This window comes from Puntigrus tetrazona, chromosome 16, assembly GCF_018831695.1.
Source record: "Puntigrus tetrazona isolate hp1 chromosome 16, ASM1883169v1, whole genome shotgun sequence".
Taxonomy (NCBI): domain Eukaryota; kingdom Metazoa; phylum Chordata; class Actinopteri; order Cypriniformes; family Cyprinidae; genus Puntigrus; species Puntigrus tetrazona.
In genome coordinates this window covers 17,265,718-17,288,153 of record NC_056714.1, presented here as the reverse complement: position 1 = coordinate 17,288,153, position 22,436 = coordinate 17,265,718, and the positions used below count along the sequence as shown (strand labels likewise).

At 38.2% G+C, this 22,436-nt stretch overlaps 2 protein-coding genes across 2 annotated transcripts in view; one reads left to right on the top strand and one right to left on the bottom strand.

Annotated features, from left to right (window-relative positions):
• Positions 1-17,634, bottom strand: part of mindy3 (MINDY lysine 48 deubiquitinase 3) — a 30,149-nt gene extending 12,515 nt beyond the window's left edge. The window contains exons 1-10 of the mRNA XM_043261697.1: positions 16,873-17,634; positions 16,567-16,646; positions 15,175-15,235; positions 13,783-13,959; positions 13,458-13,509; positions 12,771-12,912; positions 12,257-12,330; positions 11,995-12,074; positions 11,651-11,721; positions 9,464-9,544 (exon numbers count right to left, since the gene is read on the bottom strand). Of these exons, the coding sequence (XP_043117632.1) occupies positions 9,464-9,544; positions 11,651-11,721; positions 11,995-12,074; positions 12,257-12,330; positions 12,771-12,912; positions 13,458-13,509; positions 13,783-13,959; positions 15,175-15,235; positions 16,567-16,646; positions 16,873-16,966 (912 nt within the window). The 5' untranslated portion in view covers positions 16,967-17,634. The remainder of the gene's footprint in view (positions 1-9,463; positions 9,545-11,650; positions 11,722-11,994; positions 12,075-12,256; positions 12,331-12,770; positions 12,913-13,457; positions 13,510-13,782; positions 13,960-15,174; positions 15,236-16,566; positions 16,647-16,872) is intronic.
• Positions 17,635-18,384: 750 nt separating this feature from the next.
• si:dkey-12j5.1 (probable assembly chaperone of rpl4) overlaps positions 18,385-22,436 on the top strand; it is a 79,287-nt gene continuing 75,235 nt past the window's right edge. The window contains 5 exon segments of the mRNA XM_043261805.1: positions 18,385-18,575; positions 18,868-18,968; positions 19,069-19,215; positions 19,344-19,493; positions 21,410-21,516. Coding sequence (XP_043117740.1) covers positions 18,509-18,575; positions 18,868-18,968; positions 19,069-19,215; positions 19,344-19,493; positions 21,410-21,516 — 572 coding nt within the window. The 5' untranslated portion in view covers positions 18,385-18,508.

The window sequence follows — 22,436 nt, the reverse complement described above, 5'->3', positions numbered from 1 at the left end:
ATAATAATAATAAACAAATCTATGCAGTTTAATCCTATTTGACAAAAATTAAAATCGACACAAACACATACATATTTAAAAACAGATTTGAACCATCAATGCTAATGACAACTTTGGTTGATTCAATAACGGCTCACTTTATGCTTTTATTTTATGCACAGTTTTTTTTTTTCATGTTACATTGAATATAAAAATTCCGACTGGTTTTACATAAAGCGGAAACTGTCTTTTCATTGCACTGAATAATGAATACAGGCCACAGGCCAGCCATTGTGGAGAATGTCAATGAAGCAGAATGTTTTATTGGTTAGAAAAATCACAACATGTTTGCAAACATCATCCTTTTTTGTGCATGTGCCCTGCCATCAAGCATATCAGTCATGACACATGTTTGTGCACATAAACCCACCATATTACCTTACTCACGGACAAACATGCACTGTGGCTCCATGCTAATAGCAAATGAGTGCATGTCTTGTTATAAAGTCTGACCCCTGGTGACAAAAACAACATGCTGTTCCGCTGATGCTAACACTGCGGCTTCACAACAACACAACTAGTCCTGTAATCAGCCCTGCTGAGTCAGTGCTTCTCCTTCACTCTCTTTCTCTCTCACACACACACACACACACACACTCTAATAGAGGGGAATTACAGAGCAGTGTGACGGGTATAGACTTCAGCTCGCGGCGGGATGGTTCTCCACGATGAGTGATTCGACTGAGACGGACCCTTAGAGCCACACTGAAGTCAGATTCTCCACACAGACCTGATATCCTGTACGGTTTTGGGTTTCAGGGACACAAACAAAGCATCGTTTATTGACTAAAAAAAGCGACATGGTCTAAAACGTTCTTAAGTTACACATAGTAAAGGGCAAAGTCAAGTCATACAGGTGTTTTCAGCCAAGTGCCTTGAGCATTTCTGTCAGGGCAATGGTAACATACCCAATTGCACTCTGTGCACTAAAGATACAGGGATATTATATATGCCTGTTTATCAACAGGCTCAGTGAGCATCATTTTTCAACATATTTGTAAAGCAGAGTCACTTGTTAAGAATCCTGAATCTGGCTTTCATTAGAGGCCCAAATACACACGAGCATACACACGCACTGTAGAAAGCAACAGTTGGAGGCCATAGATGGAGATCAGAGAAGCGGCTCACACACAGGAGCGAGAAAAGCCAATGGATGCTGACGACTGAGCTTCAGAAATATTCACAACACTGTACACAAATGTCATGAACACTCACATGAATCCCTTTATCAGCATCTACAGGCAATGATTTTTTTTTGTTGCAAAAGTAAAAAAAAAAAAAAAAAAAGTACTTTACATATACAAGCCAGCAAGCTGGAGTAAAATAAAGATAAAGAAAAAGAGAAAGAGAGAGAGACCTCATCCTCACCTCTAAGCAAGTCATATATGATTAAACAAAGTATCAAAACTGTGATAAGAAAGTCATATGCAGATGACAGACGAGACGAAAAAGAGTGTGCTCGACTGTTTTTAGAAAGCGTAGAATTAAAACAGTTTAACCTTAAAAGGTGATGTGAGACTGAACATTAGACGTGCATTTTTTTTACACTCCTGTCATCCACACAAATCCCAGGCCAGCCTGATACATTCCAGCTTTAGTGAGGTAAAAATCATAAGGTGGAACCCAGATCAGAACCAAGCTGATTTATCTTGCCACATTTAATAACTTAACTCTTAAATGTCACGTTTGTCAAACTTCTCTTCTTGGGAAGGTAACCTAAAAATCAATCAGAATGAAATTTCTTAATTTTAATCAATTTGAAAGCTTGTCAATCAAAATCAATAACCAGCCCAAGATTAAGTATCATTAAGGTGATACTATAAGTGAGAACACCTAATAGCAACAATCCTGCTTCTGAATTGACAATGCTTTGAAAAAGACCAGCTATTTTCACTGAAACCTTCAACCAAATGCGATTAGTCTTGCAGGAAAGATCAGTATCTCTGATAGAGTCTGGTTCAGGTGCAAAGGCTCATGGGTTCTGAGGTGAAAACCCATTCATGGAGGTCCTCTCAGCAGTCAAACCCTGAACAACAAGCACAGTGTTTAACAAACATCAAAGCAGCAGCAACAATTACGAAGTCACATTAGCCACATTACCAATTACACCAACCAGACCACTGTAACTCAAACTACAGGTACAACTGCTCCTCTGAAGTTCTCCACGACCAATGTGACCAGCATCAGACAGACTTGGTTTAGACACCTGATACGTCAGAGTTGGCTGGGTCACTGACTAGACTATCACATCCACTCTTTACTCCCTCTGGCGTCTCTCTCTTAAAGTCGAGGTCTGTCCGTTTCTACATTTAACACTATCTCCCCATCTCCTTGTCGTTTTCTCTTTGTGTCTATGTCTTTTGTTGGTGAAGTATTCCCTATCCAGGCGTCAGTGTTAGTGAGAGGCTGCTGAAGAGGCCATTGTTGTGGGTTAAGAGTGGATGTAAGGCTCTGCATGTATTACGAGCCCCATGGGTATAAAGCAGTGCGTGTATGTTTGTCCATACAGCCATGTAGAGCCTCGACAGAGATGAAATTCAAGGCAGTGCTGAAAATGACATGTCCAACCATACAAATGTGTGGCGCGTGTGATATTCTGGTAAATGTGATTAACCGGTAGAGATTTCTATTGCGTTCGCATTTTCACACGTATATGTGAAAATGTCACATTTATGTGAAAACATTATGCAGTGCAGTTTTTGTGAATTATGAAATTTCTATGGTATAACAAAAAAAAAAAAAAAAAGGATATCATAAATAGGGATGCACCGGATGACCGGTCATGAATCGGAACTGGTGAGGTTTTTGTTTTTTTCGGTCAATTTTTCCAGTGGTGTGCCCAAGAACACACTGCAATCATTAGGGAACATATAATTTGTGCATAACAGGAAAAACAAGATACAAAGAAGAAGTGAACAGCCGTGTGGTGCTCTGGCACACAAATAAGAGCTGCTTTCCTGTGCTCACTGAGGCTGTGTTAAACACAATTAACGGGTGTTTAGCACAGCTTATCACGTGTTGGATGAGAAAAAAACCAGACTAACTTTCAGTTAGTCTAAAGCATTTCAGTGTTAAGAAGAATTTGCATGAACTTCTGAAAAGCCAGAAGTAGCCAAAATTCTGTACAGGATGATTTTTATTCTCACTTAATTTGATCTAAAAAGCACCTGCTGTAGCAACTTTGTTTAACTCATCGCACTAAACACGATTTGATTTACCATTTTGGAATTTTCTTTATAGCACGTTTTGGTTTTATTTAGTTTAACTGGTTAAGTGGAGCTTTTTTCTTCACACCAAATTTAAAAAAAAGAAAACGTGCTGAATGCTAATTAAGTAACACATTTTTCTTTGGACCGTTGAATGTGTGTTGGTTGTGTTGTTTTGACTTTAGTTTCACAAGGTTTTCACTTAAGAACAGTTATATGTAGCTAAACGCTGATGTCAATACCATCTATGTTTCTACTGAATGTACTGCGCAGTTGCTGCTGTTAACTTCAGATGATTACAGTTATTGTTTTCAATATCCAAAAGACTGTTAGTTCTGTTACATGCCAGATGAACATCTTGTTTATTACATATTGTATACTTTAGTACTGGAAATAAAATTAAGAATAACTATATTGTGATACATACTTTTCTGTAAAATAAATTACTTATATTGTGACATAAGATTTTGGTCATAATGCCCACCCTTAGTGTGGATGGTAATATAATTATCATTCTTGGTGTGAACAGGCTTTAAAAGCTGTGTTTTTAAATGCGTGCGTAAGTGCGGCACTACAAAGCTGAAGCGTGTATAATAGATCAGATTCCACTAAAGGAATGATTAATGATGTGTCAGAAAGCACAATGCCTCTGAGAGACAACTGTCTGATGAAACTTGAAACACACAGTGTCTGATGAGACTGGAATCTATTAAGCGATATTATTTTCCTTCCTTCCTATTCTGTTCTTTTACATATGTTAGCGTACATCCCACTGTGCCATCCTTTCATGAAAGACATAAGAATGTGATTGAAGTCTTTCAAGCTGACAGAAATCAGAACCCGTGTTGGTTTCGGATCACATTCACTGTTGCACTATCGCTGTGAGAACACATTCGTCCTATGTGGCGATACAAAAGATGGAGAGCTCCTCACAGTAGCAGAACAGGGCCCTACAGAAGCACGACTGCTGCAGTGAGGTGAGCTCCTGTGGGACTCACAAAAGTGAGGCGTGTGTTTGTGTTTGGGGGGCATGGAGTCAGTAAATTAGTAGAGGATGACAGAGCCCTGGGGCGCACCAGACGACTTTACCAGCATTACGGTGTCTTTTTCCTCTCAAAGAGCTCTGTTCGAAAACCTAAAGTTAGCTAACTTGCCGACTATTACCTACACAGGCCGTTGCGTAACATCGAAACCACAGAAACTTTATAGTGGCTAACATTCTAGCATCAAACTATTAAAATCTATGAGGAGCATTTAAAAGTTAAACTAAAATATTTTAAATAAGATTAAATATAAATGAACTGCATTCAATTAATATTAAGCCTTAGACCGTAAGCATAGAAAAATAAACTTTCAGACTTATAATCTTTCATATTTCTATGCCTAGTGATAGGAAAAGGTTTGCCATTAATTGCGTTTAGTTTTCAGTAAAAAAAAAAAAAAAAAAAAAAAAAAAAAAAAATCGGATCAACACAATGTTTTTGTAATACAATGTATACAATGATAATAATATTATGATTATTATTTATTATTATTAATATTATACTTGGTTTAAGAACAATGTTTTAAATTCAGTGCAGATCAGTCTCACTTTTTTTTGTACAAAAGTCAAATTTCGCCCATAAAAAAAATTAAAATAAAATCACCACAAATATATTAATGCTTGGGAAAATAAAATAATATTAGGAATAGCAAATATTTGTGATCAAGAGCCTTCATATCAAGGCATACCTACAATGCCCCAGAATATATTCTCCACAGGTAGCTCATATTTTGGAACAGAGCCATTAAATAACATCCCTCAGTTTTGTAGCGCCATCATTTAAGAAGTATTTTTGCACCAAGCAGGGGGCCAAATTGGAAACTGGACGAAAACAGCTTTGTAAGCTAAGGGCCGGCTGCAGTGGTTTGTGGGTATAACAAGGGATCAGGCCCCTAAAGGGTGGACAGGAAGGAGAAGAGGACCAAGGGATCTATAAAATGATGAGGATGTTAACCTCATCAGATCCGAGACAGTACGTGGTCTGATGAGTGGAACAAGGAAACGAGGGATAAGAAGAAAGTTAACATCCCATACTTAGATACAGACAAAGGGCCTCTAGAGAGACATAGCAGGATGGAAGGAAATAAGGGATGTGAAGCTCATCACCTCAAATAAAAGCGGAGCTTGAAAGCAGCTATGAGAGGTTAAAAAAAGTGAAAGCAGTTGAAGATGGACGCCATCATCTTTGTGTCTAACACGGGCCACAGCGTCAGCAGACCCATTAATCACCTTGTGTGTGGGTGTGTGAGTGAGAGAAGCATCAGATTTGGTATAAACAGGGCTACTGTGGTTCAGTAGTCGCAGATCATGTTTCTCTGCATTATACACGGTTATAGTTACTAGCTGCGCTAAAAGCTGCTATTCCATTACTCACTGTCCTCAGGGGTATGTGTGGCTGTTCATCCACTGGGACCTGAGATCATTCCTTTAGTGACCACTGCTGTGTCTGTGTGTGTCCGTGGCCCTCTCAGGACCTCTGTGAAAGGTCATTTGTATAGTGTCTGCTGCTTTGTGTGCGCATAAATCAGATAAGAGTGGAACACAAACCCTATTAGAAGCTAAAAGCAAAGACAGAGACAAACAAAGACGGTCACAGGAGTATGGATCCGTTGGGAGACAGGCTTAAAACTTGTCATAAGGAACACCCATCTTGTGTGTATACAAAAAGAGAGAGGCAAAAAAACCCCAGAAAAAACTAAAACTACCTTCCATGTCTCATTGCAAACAAATTGTTAACAGACAAATCCCCATGGGAGAGAAATCTTTAAGTCTAAAAGAAACTTTAAGGAAGCCACTGAACTTCATCTCAGATTCTCCACACCTGATGAACAGCTGTCAAATACAAAGATAACATACTGATACCATATTGCTAAATTAAAAGAAAATATGGTTATCAAAATATTGTGCACTACTAATGAATAAAAACCAGCAGGCAGCCTTTTGATTGGTTCAGGACAATCAAAAGATCAAACAAACAGAATTGTATCATCAAGTTAGCTAACTAGGCAATGCATCTTCAATCCAATTAATCCAAAGGCTTTAGTGTGCATCCTGTTAACAGCTGCTCTTTGAGTTGTCGCCTGAGAGTTTTTCTCCCTCTCTGAGGGCCTGGCAGAGTGGCTGACTCTACTGGTGACTCCAGCGGGAAAACGACACCAGATGGACACACACAGAGCTCTAGGGGGGGAAAAGATCGGCTTTCCTACCGGAAACAGTGGCATTACACACCTGAGGCTATACACCGCTAACCAGCCCTACAGAGAAGGTGGAGAGAGGGAAGTGGGTGCCCTGAGGAGCATAACAGTTCAAATGATTGTGTGTGTGTGTGTGTGTGTGTATACACTGAATGGGGCTGCTGTTTGTATAAGAGAGCAGAGAGTAACAGGCCCTTAAATCATTAAGATCTTCTAGGGCTCACGGGCACAGAGTAGCTGAGTGTGAGAATGTGTAAAATCTGTTGGAGGTTTAGCTCTCCATCAAGACGCTTCATGTCCAATATTTATTGAATAAAGACCTATACAAAAAAAGGCTAGTGAGAAACTGCATATCTGTGCAGTGTTGGAGAAACGACTTTGAAACTGATGCTTGACAACTTCAAGAGCCTCACAAATTAAAAGCACAGCTTTCTCTCATATTGAAGTATTTCCTGAATAAATAAATAGACATGGAATATTTGGACTGTAACCACTGTATTATAGGAGAAGAAAGAGACCAGAGTGATATGAGAAACATTAACGGTTACCTGGGACAATGGTTACAATTATCCAGTGTAGCAGTGATCATATAAAAACATTTGATCACATGACACAACAACTGACCAATTGAAAAGAAGAGTGCTGTAAAATAGTGATAACCAAACTAATTATTTAATGAAATAATCATTTGGAAGACAAAATGGAAGACAAAATACAGCAAAAAATAATTATGTGAACAACTGCATAAATCTGTGACTTAAACTAGTTTTAAACTAGCCAAATCAGACAAAAGATGCTACTTGATAGCAGCTGAAACACTGCCACATTACTGTAGAATGCAATTATGTTGGAAGCACAGCTGCTTTTAGTTACTTCCCAACAGCATCTGACTTCACCAGGACCAACAGATCATACTGTAGTCAAGCTAAGATTTGCTCAAGGAAACTTAGGAAGTAACCAAGAAGTCTGGAAAAGCAGGAGCACAGCATGGGAAAACTATCAGTGTGTAGTGACTTAGATGAGACGGACACTTACAGTAAATTTTACTTTCAGAGCTCTTATGTAGAAAATCTCTACATAGACTATATAGTTACTACACTAACAGCACACAGACACACACACACACACACACACAGTACAACTGGCCCACGCACAGGAACCTGGGCAGATGGGTGAAAGGTGATTTATGGGCAGAAGTATGAGATGAGCCTTTGTTAGTCCTGCAGCTCTAATCAGGATGAGACATCAACTATGAAAAGACTCAAGTCGTCACATACATTAAAGCACGGCTGCTCCAAGTCCATTATGCATTAACAGTAAATCAGCTAGCCCTGCTGAGAGACCCGTCTATTTCTAAATAATACATAACTACATTCTAAGGACTTTATGTTAGTGCTGCCTACAGAACAGCTACATTGTAATATTAGTTATTTGTGTAACCATTAAAATTTTGGCTCGAATGTTTTGACATTTAAAAGGAAACATGTACTGCATTTAAAATAAATCACACAAATTTTGTTTATATTGAATCTGCATAAAAAAAAAAGTGTCTACTTTAAAGTTTAAGGGGAAGAATACTCAGTCACTGTCAGAAAATTTCCTGAACAGGAAGGAAACAAATCATGGACCAAAAGAGTCTCTAGCGCGCACCCTCTCTCGGCACACGCACAAACGCCGGATGAGGATAATGTACTGACAGTAAGTGGCCTTAAGTGTAAGACCATGATTAATGCTTGCTGTCAATCTCATTTGCCTCCAGGTGGAAACCTTCATGAGAAACATGCATTTCCTCTCTTTATTAAAGGGATAAAACACATGGGTGCTCACGCAAACCTCTGTAAACACTGTAATCCAGTGGGTTTTAAAACGTCTTGCTCTCTTGTACTTAAATAAAGCTGTAAGCCCCGAGAAGCAGTGCATTGTGACAACAACAATATGAAAAACACAAGAGTCACCATTTGTATTGTTATACTTGCAGTCTGAAGATTGAACATACCTCTATCCCAGGTACTAAACATCCGAGCATAACATGTCCCATACCGTTTCGGCTGTGAACATGAATTATACCTCAAATAGCTCAGCCTGAGGTGTGCTATTACTTTTCCAAGCAATGTGTTTAGGGCTTTCAACAGGGTAACAATAAAATGGGGAAAAAAACACTGAAAGATTGACCTAGGCCCTATCTAGGGACCACAATATGCCAAAAACCTGGAGGGGGTTCTTTTGGTCAGTTGAGCAAGTACCCATTAGAGTCTAGCAACCATATGGCAAGTACGGCTGGTCTGTATGGCCAAATGTATTATCATAATATTATTTTCCTCATATTCTACGACATTAATCAAAAAAGCTACATTTTAGGGAACCGTAACATCCATTTTAGTTTTCCCTAAAAGCTGTATTTTCTGGAGACTTATTAGTGACGTGCACTGACTGGCTGTTTTATTTCTGCTGTAAGACAGGCTGGCAGATTAATCCATACAGAGTAAAAGTGCCCAGAACGTATTGTTAAAAAGATAAATTTCATGATATTAAAATTATATAGTTTACTGCTCAGCCCTAACGGCAAGTCTTTGGAAGTCTGATTATCCATCATGAAGACGTGCTTTAACACCAAGTACTACGGTTACATGAACAGACATTTCCACTCAGAGCCGAGATACACCTCACATTAGCCATCCCTCTCTGTGAGCATGTCAGAGTGCCAAATCTGACCGCATGCCGCGTGGGCTGAAGCCAGGACACACCACACTGGATGCCTTATAAGTCCAAAAACCTCTTTCTGCCTCTCATCATCCACCCCATACTCCCCACTTTCTTTTCTCTTCCAGAAGACGTCTAAAGCACTAAATCTATTAGCTAGCACATTCTTGTATTTTTGAGTCTTTACTAATGAAATAAAAAAGTAAACTGCCAGACTGTTTCAGATAAGGAATAGAGAGTAAAGAAAGAAGGAAGAAAAGGAGCTTATTTTCTTAACTCACCTTAGTGAAGAATACTGAAAGATGAGTCTCACTGCCAAGGATCCAAATAGGGAACTTTGGAGATTTGAGAAATGCGCCAACCTTTAAAAAAAAAAAAAAAAAAAACAACAGTTTAATCAGCAATCTCCATACCGATGCCATGACGGCCTGGCCAGCCACATTCCAGAACCATCACAAACAGGTTGATTCACTGGGATAAGTTGATTGATTGAATAGCTGGCGATTCCCAATATAATGATAAAGATGCCTATTAACAAAAAACGAAAAAGTTCACTATAATTGATTATGAATAGTTTATTGTATTATGAGCACTGAAACATGTTCTATATCAGCGGGGGTGAATGTCAACTCCTGGCTATATATGGCCCCAGAGACCATTTAAACATGCTTGCAAGGCCATTTAAAAACGTTCTGTAACTACCAAAAGGAGAAAAAAAAAAAATTAATAAAACAAAACCGAAAATTTTTAAATCACTGTCAATCTAAAATAATGTTTATTTTTAACATTTATTCATATTTCATGTTTATTTAGATTTTCGATTTAAATAGATGCTTTGTAGTATAAATAGTATGTGTGATCACAAATCTCAAAAGTGAAAGTAAACCAAAAAACGATTGTGCAAAAGAAGGTTCCCTGATTCCTGCAATTTTATATACAGTATGATTTCCCAATGATAAAAAAACTGCGATAAAACTCATCTGGTATTTTTTCCCCTTTATAAAGTTCTATTGTACTTGACATTTTCTTTCTGTACACGGAACTACGGAAGCCCAGAGGGGATGTTAAAAGAGAAAACAGAGTTTCATTCAAATAGATGAACGTAAACTACATATGAGTTACTCGATAAAATCTATTTAATCACCCAGCCCTAGATGGTACTGAACATGTGTCCAACTTGTCCATTACACACACACACACACACACACACACACACACATATATATATATATAGCAAATAACTTATTGAGCCCAAACTTTTAAGCAGCATGAATGGCTCTTGTTATGATAAAAGTTCCACACCCCTGATTCCACATTACAAATGCTGCATGCACAGAAAACCACATCCACCAATCAAAACCAAATTAAAACAGAATGAGATGCGAGTCAGCAGTTTAACACAAGACTATGGAATTATTCAAAAACACAGAGTTCAAAGTGAAGCTCTGCACACTCTACCTACAGCTCGATCTCCAGCAGTGCATCCAAACACTGAAAGCCCTCACACTCAGCTCACATCACTCAACAGGTGAGTATCAGCAGCAGATTTGGGCGGGAAAGCCTTCCAGGGGTGTGCGGATTAAAATGATCATGAATATTGTGATGGAGGCTCAGATGGTTCTAAATATGAAGCGATACATTCCTGCATTCCTCTAGTCAAAACACAACTCACTGCACATATCCTGAAGCTCTGCGTAGCACGGTGCCATCCAAAACAAAGCAGCTTCTTAATTACTTTCTCCACAGGTTAAAACAATAGAGCCATTCCTGTCCAGGCTCATAAAACATACAGGATGCATGCACTAGGTGCCAGATCTCTGATGTTTGCCTTTTAGAGGGCAACACATTGGTTAGAGAGCAGAGAACCATGCACACACACACACACACACACACACACACACACACAAAAGTACTACTAAGAATCCAAGAATAAAAGAAAAAACACATTTAAAAAAGTAAGGGGATAAAATAAGACGAGAAGAGAAACAGAAAAGAAAAATGGAGGACATGAACAACAATAAAGTAAATGGGGACTAAATAATTATGGAAATGTAGAATTCCGTGTGGTTGTTTTGTGTGTGAAAAGAAACCTAGACAATGTCTGTTCCTCATCATAAAATTTTCAAAAAAAAAAAAAAAAAAAAAAAAAAAAGAAGAAGAAAACAAACAGCCTGAGTGATGACTGTGACACTAGTCTGTTCAATGCAGTCAGTATTTCAGTAGGTTATTATGTTGCAACTCCATTTCACAAATTCCCTATGAGATGTATGGCTGGAGAACAGCAAAACCACAAAGAAACTGTGAGCTTTGGCATCTAGACACTCTGCATCTTTTACACAACACTTGCCAAAATGGGATTCCAGATTTATCTACACTGTAGACTGAGAACACCATCTATACCACATGAATGATAAATCTAACTACAGTATTGGAAGGTACTGTGAGGGTGCTTATGAGTAGACGCCCACCTTGCAATAGCGCAGTGACTCCATTAGTGTGAGGAAGCCAACAGAGGCCTGCTGATGGATGCCACGAAGCTCTACAGAAAACAAAAATCAAAAGAAATTATATTTTAGTCAACTGCACAAAAATAAACTGTCCAACATTAAGCACTCCTTAACCTAATGACTGTAGCATTCCTTTTAGCAGACATTTCTTACAAAATATTAGCTAATGCTGCCACCAAGTGGTCTACAAAAGCAGCACAACTGTGACATATTGTGATTCAAGTTTTTTTAAAAAACAAACAGCATGTTAACACATGTGCCACATAACACATGTACATAATATTCAGTAAAAATATATAGCATACTCATTCCAGAACATTCTCTATCACCGTCCCAAACGTTAGATACAGCATGACCCGTCACCAGAAGGTTGATTAGACTCTGGCTAAAAAGTATGGAAAGAAAAGGTTAACAAAACAGCCAGCACTAACATTAAATGATAAAAGCAGTGTTATGAAACAGCATTACACAACAAAAGATAAACCTATCAGAACCAATAATTGGAACAGCTTCCTAAAAGTCACACAATCAAATATAATGCCAAGAAACAGCTATTATGCATTTTACCTGCCGTGGCCATACACAGGGTCAATCAGAGGTTCAGTGGTGTCTTCAATCTCATTCTTTATGTTCTCAATTCCCTGTGATTTCCATCAGAGCATAAATACACACACGCAGACACAAGAATAAGCATGTTGGACAAATTATATACATAATTAACCATCTATGCTATCATTCAAAACTTATTTATTAATTCACTTTTTTAATGGCATGCCAGCATCGAGGCTGTTTTAATGGCCATTTCAGAATAAATTACACAACGTATGCAATGATCAAAACATTATAAAATTCTACAAAAACATTCATGCAACATTTTTAAATAAACCAGTTAAACACAAATATTAAAACCGTACAATCCAATAAAATACGCTTAACAGTAAGATCTTTATTTTTTTGGCTGCTTGGCCAAAACATTTTTAAACCAAACTTTTGAACAGTAGTGTAGATGTAAGGTTGTTACCCTGCAAGCTCATTATTCTCTTATTTTTAAAAAGGAATTTTCAAAAACTGGCGAAAAGACTTTACGGATGAGAAACGTAAAGATATACCTTGTAAGTATGACAGAGTACAGAAATAGCAGAACCCCAAATTTGTTCTTCCAAGTGTCGTACAGTGACAGCACCACCTCTCTCAACTCCACCTCAGTCCTGAGAGTCCTCTTCCTGAGGAAGGAGTAACCATAATGTGAATATCAATTGGGAAACAGGGCTTGAACTTTTACTTGGTAGAGCTGGTGCCCCCAACTTTAAAAGGTTAGGAGCACCAGCAAAAAAATTCATGAGCACACACAAGAAAAAAAAATTATATATTAACAGATTTCATCTTTACATTCTTAATTTTAATGCAGATTTTGGGTTGGTTAATATTAGCTGTTGATCACTCAGTCACTGCTTTTTCAGGTCAACAGGTCGCACTACAACAATTACACGAACTCGCACAAAAGCAAAATTTTGAGGTCGCACAGATTAAGTTATGGAAGCATATGCGACCAAAATAGTCACAATTTGAGCCTTGGGAAAGATCCTATTGACTGAATTTATCCAGAAGTTTTTTAAGCTGCACCCTCATTATGAATTTAGTTGCCCCTGCAATACTGGAGATTTCTGAACGGAAATTGTTATTTGTAACACAAGGAGAAGGAAAGTGTAAGCCAGCGAAGACATAAGGAAAGAGAAACACGCGGTGTGGAAAGACTTTGTGGACTTACTGTATGATGCTGTGAAACCTCTCAAAGCCAAGCTCCTCAGCAGCCAAAGCAGCTACACACACACACCATGCAAAAACACAAACGCATTTAACAAGACAAAACGCTCCAGAGAAAATTATTTGTAATTTCATGGTTAATAAGAACACACATCTCCAGAAGTTTACACTAACATGCTATGTTGGATCATCTGCTGTAAATGTATGCAAAGGAGATAAGATATTCCAAATATCACATATCAGTGTTAGGTATTATTAAAAAAACACTGTCACTTGGCCCTTTTCAGTATCTGCAGAAACATGAGAATGACTGTTGCTTATTTTCTTACTCGGTGTGTCGGTAGGTTGGCTTGACTCAGGCTCCGGGTGGCTGTCAGTGATGTCACTGCTGTCTGTGGTTTTAGCACGAGGCAAAGTGGCCAGGTGAAAGGCCTGTGTCTTACTGAGGCAGGCAGACTCCAGGATCTCGCTGAGGGTGGAGCACAGGACTGTCCTCTGCTCTTCCTCTGTAAGGATAAACATCACATATGCCACGCATCCATTTTCTGTGCTGCTTTAAAGATTCGAGTTGATCAGTTTTGCCACTAAATGACGTGTTGGAATCTATATATTGCGTCCCAGTATAGTTCCATGCCATTAACTTTGACCGGTACCAGCCAAATATATTAGGAATTAAAATAAATGTTTAAAGGAAGTGCACAACAACCAACTGTAAACAAAATAATTAACTGTATTTGCATACAATTCAAAAGACCTGCAAAACCCAAGAAACTAATCCAGAGTTTGAACAAATTTAAATTTGTAAGAAATGACAATTGTTCATGTTTATCAAGAAGGATAACACATACACATACTAATGAGGACAAGAGATAATGTTAAATACGATTAGTGTAGTGTATGTCTCACGGAGTGAGGAGGGGAAGAAAACGTTTTTTTTTTTTTTTTTTACATTTGGCTAAACATATTCTCTTCAACAATCCTGTCACATGTCTTCAAAAAAGGCAGAAGTATTACAGGTGACAGGTAATAAAGGTTTTAGAATGCTACTTTTAATAAGAAATGTATTTTACTTAACGGGGCAAATTAGCATGAGAGCACAACCAGAGATGGGAGCGGGGAAAGAAATGCAGGTGATTTACAGACAATGCGCAAAAAAGAAAAGAGCACAGGTTCAACCGGTGCATTTCCATTATGACCAATGCAATCTACTAAGAGCAGCAAAAACAAGCAGAGCTATAATAAGCGCGTAATCTGCTAACACAGGTCCAAATTGGTTAAGTCATGCTTTTTAGGCGGTAAATAATGCTGCAAACTAATGTAAATTATATTATGTAATTCATTTAAATACTCTCCTGTCATAAATTGCATCTAAAATGGAAAACTCCTACAAACGCATATGAAGTCGACTGTGTCCGAACCTTTTCACTGCATGTTTTTCAGCACTAAAAGAGGATTTGCTGTGGTTGTAAGCTGTTAGTAAATCTGGTCCTTGTTTAGGACCACTGTAAGACTACAACACAGATGTACCTACAACAAGATTCATGATGACTTCTTTCATCTCAGAAATATGACGGGGGCGGAAAGGTGCATTAAAAAGACGTTCATCATAACAAGGCCTAATTTATGTATTGACACAACCTAAATATCAAATAGAGGTCTGAGTTTCGAGTGCACAAAAGTAGAAACAAGGTGGAATTCCTATAAAATAATGCACACCAAACCTGAGATATCTTTCCAGTTTGAGCCTTCAGTGTTAAACAAAATGTTCTTCAACAGGAAAGCCTGAGAAATAACACAAACAAAACATACAAATCATTAGGGCTCCACTTAACCAGGCAAAAGAATCAATCTGACAATAAAGCACATCTCAATAAAAGTGTGTTTTATTTTTATATAGCAACTGCACCAGTGTTACGGAAACAGAGTGGTGAAAGAAAAGGGTAGGACATCCTGTAAATGTCTAGATCAAGTAGAATTTGACATAGCTATGGAATGTCAGTGCAAAACTAGTGGCTGGAATACAATAATATGACTTCAAATCTGAACAGATTTTAAAACAGCAGGTATCACACACTTGCCAACTTTTTAAGTGGTTACAAAGAACACTAAGCAACTGAGGATCACACCTAGCAGACTTTCATGTATTTTCTCAACATAAGCTCACGCAGAAATTTGCAAGGAGACGCATGACAAATGAAAACAATATGCTCTAAAATCGGGTCGAAATATTAAAAAGATTTGATCCTCCCAACGAGACTGAACCCTCAGTCTGAAGTGGAAAAATCTGAATCTGTGCCCACCAGACAACATGGGATTTTTTGGAATTGTTCAGCTGTAACTGCTCAGAATCTGCAGACTGATATAAAGGCAGATGACAAAGGAAAGGAAAAACTTAGTGTCTTGGCAGTGTTGGGTTAATAATGTTTCAATGCACCCTGGCTTTGAAGTCCCTGGAACTCTTGTGGTGGAAATAAATACCATACTTATAAAAGGTGTTTTGATAATGGTGGTGGAGGAGGATGCTTTAAAACATTGTTCAAATATCTTCTATAGGTATTCCCACAGGCAGGGGCTCACCAAGTATGATAACAAAACACAATTTCAAAAAAAATTCTAAATGTAAAAAAATAAAATCAAATAAATAAATAAATAAATAAAAAATAGAAGACTCCACACAACAATAATAACAATGGCACAGGACAGTATTATTGATATCACTTTTAAAAGTTTTTTTTTTCTCCAGCTGATAAATGATACAAATACTATCTGTACCTGTTAAACAACTTCACAAGCCATCATATACACTGTACTTCTGTTCCTCGCCAACTCATTTTCACTGCTATCAAAAATTACTCATCCAACCAATCAGTGACCCCCTGTGCCCTATGGATGGGGCTATTGTCATCCTGGAAGAGAACAGCCCCATGATAAAGTACTCCGGCATGTTTCCGGTTTCCCTGGATTTTTCCTTTTATTTGTCATCAACCTGTATGTTACATCACTGCAGCACAGCTTTTATATTTTGGACTTCACAAAGGCGTGTATGCACGCATACTTCATTACTGACTAAACATCATAACCTATGAACAGAAAAAAAATAAGGCAGCGACTACCTGCACAGGTGCAATGACAGCACACGGTCCACCTTCAAACTGCTCCAGTGCAGAGCGTTCAGCCTCACTGAACACAAAGCCTGTAAGAAGGAGCGGTGAACACAAACCAAAGTCAATGTCACAAGTCTCAGTTTAGCAATTCATCACAATTTATAACTGGGCGAGCTGAAGTAACAGGGTCTTGGCATCGGTCTTCTGTGCTGACCACTGCAGATTTTACAACACAAGTCAGCATAACTAAGATTTCTTTTAGTATCTATTAATTAAAGAATTTAAAAAAAAATAATAAACATCAAGACAGCTTACCTTGTGACCACCTGCGGAAGAGGGACGCAGGCACTCCTCCGCCACTGGGTCTGCCCCACACCAGATCCACTACTTCTTTATTAGTGTCTGACATTTCTGTTGATGTTCGCCGATATTAACTCAAACCATGCATGGAGACCAATGGAGATCCTTGTGACAGCTAACCGCTGTAGTGCACGCGACGTGGCTAGCGAACTCGTCCTGGCCTGCTTTTGTATTCCGCTCAATCTCAAAGATTTGGTTTCGGTGAGCAGGTGGCATTGGCCACAGACGCGCTACTGGTGCGTAAACCTGTCCCACGAGCGATAAGCGACCGAACGCTCGCGCCAAAAACGTGAAAGAACGTTAGCTTTTGAAGACGCAGACTGTTAACAGCGGCACGCCACAACGGCTTTAGTAACATACAGGTTCGCGTTGCGTCTGAAACGAATGTTTTCTTACGTCTTACGTTTTATTCAGTTCTTTAATTTTCTGTTCTGTCTGTTTAACTGGGCAGGCCTGGTATGCCCTCACCGAAGTAACTCACTCACCATACGGTCTGTGGCTTGTTGCGTTATTAAACGTCCAAAACAAACGTTTAGCTCGTTCCTCCGACAGCCCGTTTTTAAGAGTAGTCAACGACTGTCAGCTCCGCTAAACAACCCCCAAAGAAAATGCCGTGAAATCCAGTGAAAAACGCTCGCTGGGGTAATTGCAGAGTGCTCTGTGATCCATTCAGTTTATTTACTACGTGCCTCCACCTCAAGTTCGACTTTGTGAGAGATTGGTTCAAATCGAGAAGGTTCTGGTGACGTCAAGCTAGGAAGTGGTCTGATTGGTTATTCCGCCCATCAATCATACGGCAACGTCGCATGTCGTACCCACCTACAATACGGAGGCTGAGCTTGAATATACAGAAAGCTTGGCTAAGCAATGTTATATAAGAAAGAGATTAGGCAGCCATAAATTCTTAAAATACCAACTGTGAAGCAGGCGCGCCCACAGAGGCTATAGTGATGTCTTGTCGACAATGTAACCTAACAAACTGTACAGTGAATAGATTGTCAGAAAACAATGACTTTTCTTCTGGATATATTACCACCTAAACATTTTAAATAGATAAATACTACATGCATTTGCACTGCACCACGCACTATGGTACATGGTATCAAGGCACTTTTGTGAGAACATGATAAATGCAAAAATTAATTGGCTAAAAAATACGTAAAAAAGTAAACTTGATTTTAAAAAACGTATTTAACAATTAATTAAACAACAATTATTTTTGCCGTTTTTATTTATTTACATTTAGCATGTATAGTCACTTGTTTTCACTACCAATATTTCAATGACTAAAATAAGTTGCATTTAATGATTTATTTCCATTGGTTGTACAAAGTTGCATCCGAACAACATATCTTGCATTGAGAATCGAAGCAGTTATATACGATTCAACGACAGACGCACGAAAACCTAAAAAAGAAAATGCTCGGAGACTTTTATTTTGGGAAAGATGTGCCTTAACAGGAAGTTAGTCTAACCGATTCACGTTGTAGCCCATGCGTACTTTCACGTTGGCAAGTGAACTCACCTCTAGTAGAGAAGTGTTTCCCCTTTATAAAAAGTGACATAAATTAACAGATTTTATTTAACAGCAATGGGCGGACAAGCAAAAGCGAAAAAGAAAAGCAAAGCTAAAAGAAAAGATACTAAACCAACTGGAGGTATGTCAGTCTTAAGAATCTACAATGTTAAACTATCTCATCATACTGCTTTTTAAAACACGTTTTTAAAAATGTCACATTAATTGAACCCATCTCTAGCAGTCACCAGTGTTTGCTTTGACAGTAACGGTTTATTGTAAACATGACAGCTAATATCCATGTGATCTGACGAATGCCAGATAAGAGTGCAATAAAGAATGGTTTCCAAACTTGTCGTGGTTGTACTTAACCTAGATTTATTCACATTAAACCTTGTGTGAGTGGTTTGTGAAAATCTATTCTTGATGTTCAGGTGCCTTGATGTCACCACAGGAGAGAATGAAAGCCAAGATGCAGGATAGAGCCAAGAAGAAAACAGCTGAAAAATACACAATAGATCAACTAGTTGAAAAGGTAATGCATTTCCTATAGTGACATATTACAGACATTAAATATGAGTGCTTGTTTTTAGATTGCTACTATACTCTTACCTTTTTTTTTTTTTTTTTCTCAGACTGAAGAGTGTATAGACAACTTTGATTTTGACATGGCCAGACTGTACTGTCAGCGAGCGCTGGATATTGAACCGACTAACCTGACCCTCCTGGACATGATGGGGAACATTTGCGCTGAACTGGGAGATGCAGAGAAAGCTAAACAGATATCCTTTAGACATGTACCGGACTGCTACATTGAATATGTTATCCTGTACTATCCTTGTGAAGCCTCCGGGCTTGTTTTTCCTTTTGTGATTGTATTTGAGTCTTGCAGTCCTTAACAGTGGTGTACGTGTATCTGAAGGCTGTGGAGCTCAGTCCAGAGGAGGGCCACAGTAAGTACATGTACCTGGGGCAGATTCACACAGGCATAGAGGCTGTACAGTACTTCAGTAAAGGAACCGAGGTCATGCTCAACGCCATGGACAAACACGCCAATGAGGCAAGTCACTGCTGATAAACAGTTCAAGCGTTTTAAATAGATTTGTCATTTACTTACACTACCATTCAAATGTTTGGGATTTGGCATTTTTGACATTAAATTGAGACTTGACAAAAATGTGTCATAACTAAGAAAGTACTGTGATGTAAGGTAACTGAATGGGGTAGGGTTAGATTTAGGAGAATGCATACAGGGTTATTACCTGGTTATTACCTAGTTTGTGTAATTACTTGAATAAATACATAGTATATGTACAGTACATGGGGAACAGGACTGTAAAAATGCCGGCATACACATTATTTGGTCAGATGCTTTCTTATCAAGAATTTGCAAATCCAGGTAAAATGTAACTGAAAACAGAGATTTTTTCACTTAATGAAGTTAATGGTTATATAAAAGTTATATGTAAGTAAATAAGTTAAGTTTTCCATTTATACGTACATTAGTATTGTCTGATAGATTCATGAACTAATTCAAAACCCTCTGAAATGATACTAAATTATTACCATATTGGGGAACGTTGTCAAAGTTTTTAGTTTTTAGATTTTTTTCCCTTAAGTTATAGCTAGAATAAAAACACAATAAAGTATGCGTACAGTAAAATATGATGTGACTGTATGTGTTTTAAAGTTTCACAGAACCCTGAAACAAATAGACTATCTGAGACCTGATGTAAATAGAATATCACTCTCTAAGATACAAAGGAATTATAATTTTGTTTAGAACGCTGAGAGCTTTTGCTAATGAATAATGGATGTGTTCCATCATTGTGGTGCATTTTCCCAGTGGACAGCACTTTCTTTGCATTGATTACTAAGTTAGCTGCTGAATCAGAGTAATGCTTTCTGGAAGGCACAGAATTAGCACTGACATAATAGCAGGAGGCATTTAGTTATGCTGAGCTGGTCTCATGGTGTGCGCTGTTTGCGTCTGTATGCACAGGCCAGGTAAATGGGAAAGATAGAAGGACAGATGTAGTTTCTGTTGTTTCTGTAGGTAGAGAGTCATTGGAAACCAGCGGGTCACTGATATCGTCGTACATCAAAGCAAACTGTAATCAATTATAATGACCGCATGGGCCTTGCATACATTACTGCGTATTGAATTCGGATGCTATGAATAATGAGCATTGTGGCAGCATAAAATGTACACCCTCAGTGGTCTAAATGACTTGTCTTGAGGGATAGTTGTACTAGTTTGAACAAACATGAGTCGGTTGTATGATTTATTTAGTGATAAATATGCAGTTGAGTCTTTCAGCACTAGAGGGCAATAAAACATAAGCAGAAAATTAAGTCCTATAGAGCAGTGCTGAAAACAACTACAATTTAAAAAAAAATAATAATAATTTTTGCATGCTTCTCATCATTTAAATCGAGTTTGATTATTTGAATACATTACGATATTAATACCGCTACTAACAATATATTCATTTAAATAATTCTTTTTAAAGCTTTTCTGCAACCCGAGGTTTCTGGAGAAACGCTGTCTGCTGACAATTAGCTAAATGTGTGTTAAAAATATTATTGTAATAAATTGGTTAAATACTTCAAAACAATATAATAACAAATATTATAATTCAACATAAAATAATGAAACTTTCGTGCTATGATAGGTTAAAGAAACATAAAGGATAAAAGTTTGCTGAAGCCGTAAGAACAGGTGGCATATTTATTTTGTGAGTCTCGAAGGAGCGGTGAATAATGACTTAAATTTGGTCTGTTCATTACTCACGGCTATTATGTTGGAATATAGCGCATGATATCTGTGCCAATTTTTGAAATTAAGGAGCCACTAGGATGAACAATTATTTTTTAAGTTCAACTCAATAACATAAGGTGAGTCAACAATGACAGGTTGAATGATGATTATTATTATTTTATTTCATGGTCACATGTGGTTCTGTTCCCTGATAGGCTAGTGCATTCGGAGCGGCTGCATTTCCATCTGCCTGTGCTGTCACAAGGAAGGATGTGTCTGTGGCCTTCTGTTCCATCGCTGAGATCTTCTTCACAGATCTCTGGTAAATATCTTTTTTTTTTTTACACAGATATGTGCTGGCTCCTGTTCAACTTCTGCCCATCTTTGTTTGCTCTGGCCTTTCTCACTCTTTTCATTTCTCAACCTTTTTGGCTTTCTGTACCTGATGAGATATGCGACGCACACACACATGCATGCACACCTGGGACGCTGCAGACTGGAGCCCATCTGCTCTGAGGCCTGCAGAAAAGATCTAATCACAGACTGGTTGATAGAGGGATAGAAAGAGGGAGAGGGTTGGGAATTCAGGATTGGAGTAATGGTACGGTAGGAGAGAGATGAAAAGTAGATTTGGATTGGAGATGCGCTTAGTGTTGATTGCCGAGGATCTTGGCACGACGTGACTTCGTTCAAACCCAGAGATTTGAAATTCAGGATTATTTACTAAGTAAGCACCATACCATTTTCACACATTGGTGTGCATTATGAAGGTACAGCAGCAGCCTCTAGCAAAGTACAGTACGTCTCTGTGCCTTTCCTCTTGATGTACTGTATGGTTGTACGTGTATATCGGGGTTGTTGTTGTGGTAGATGTTTGCTGCAGGCGATAACTGGAAAATCAAGAGCAGGAAAGAGTGTGTGTGCTAACAAATAACATTTTCTTCACTAGTGTTGATGCCCCTGGGTGCTGTGGAAACTCTTGTTTAGTTCAATTATTGGTCAAACTTGTAATTTTTTTTTGGTGTAGACATTGTACCCGTACAGAGCTAAATCACGCAGCGTGTGTTACTTTGAAATAGTTCCAAAAAATCATTTAATCCTAATACATATTTGATGCGGCTCTTTTTGATGGCCGCATTAAATTAAAAAGCATATTAAATGTACGTATTAAGGAAAGTGTCTACTTTAATGTTTAGGATAACTTTTTAAAAAATCAAATTCTAAAAATGAGTAAAATAATGT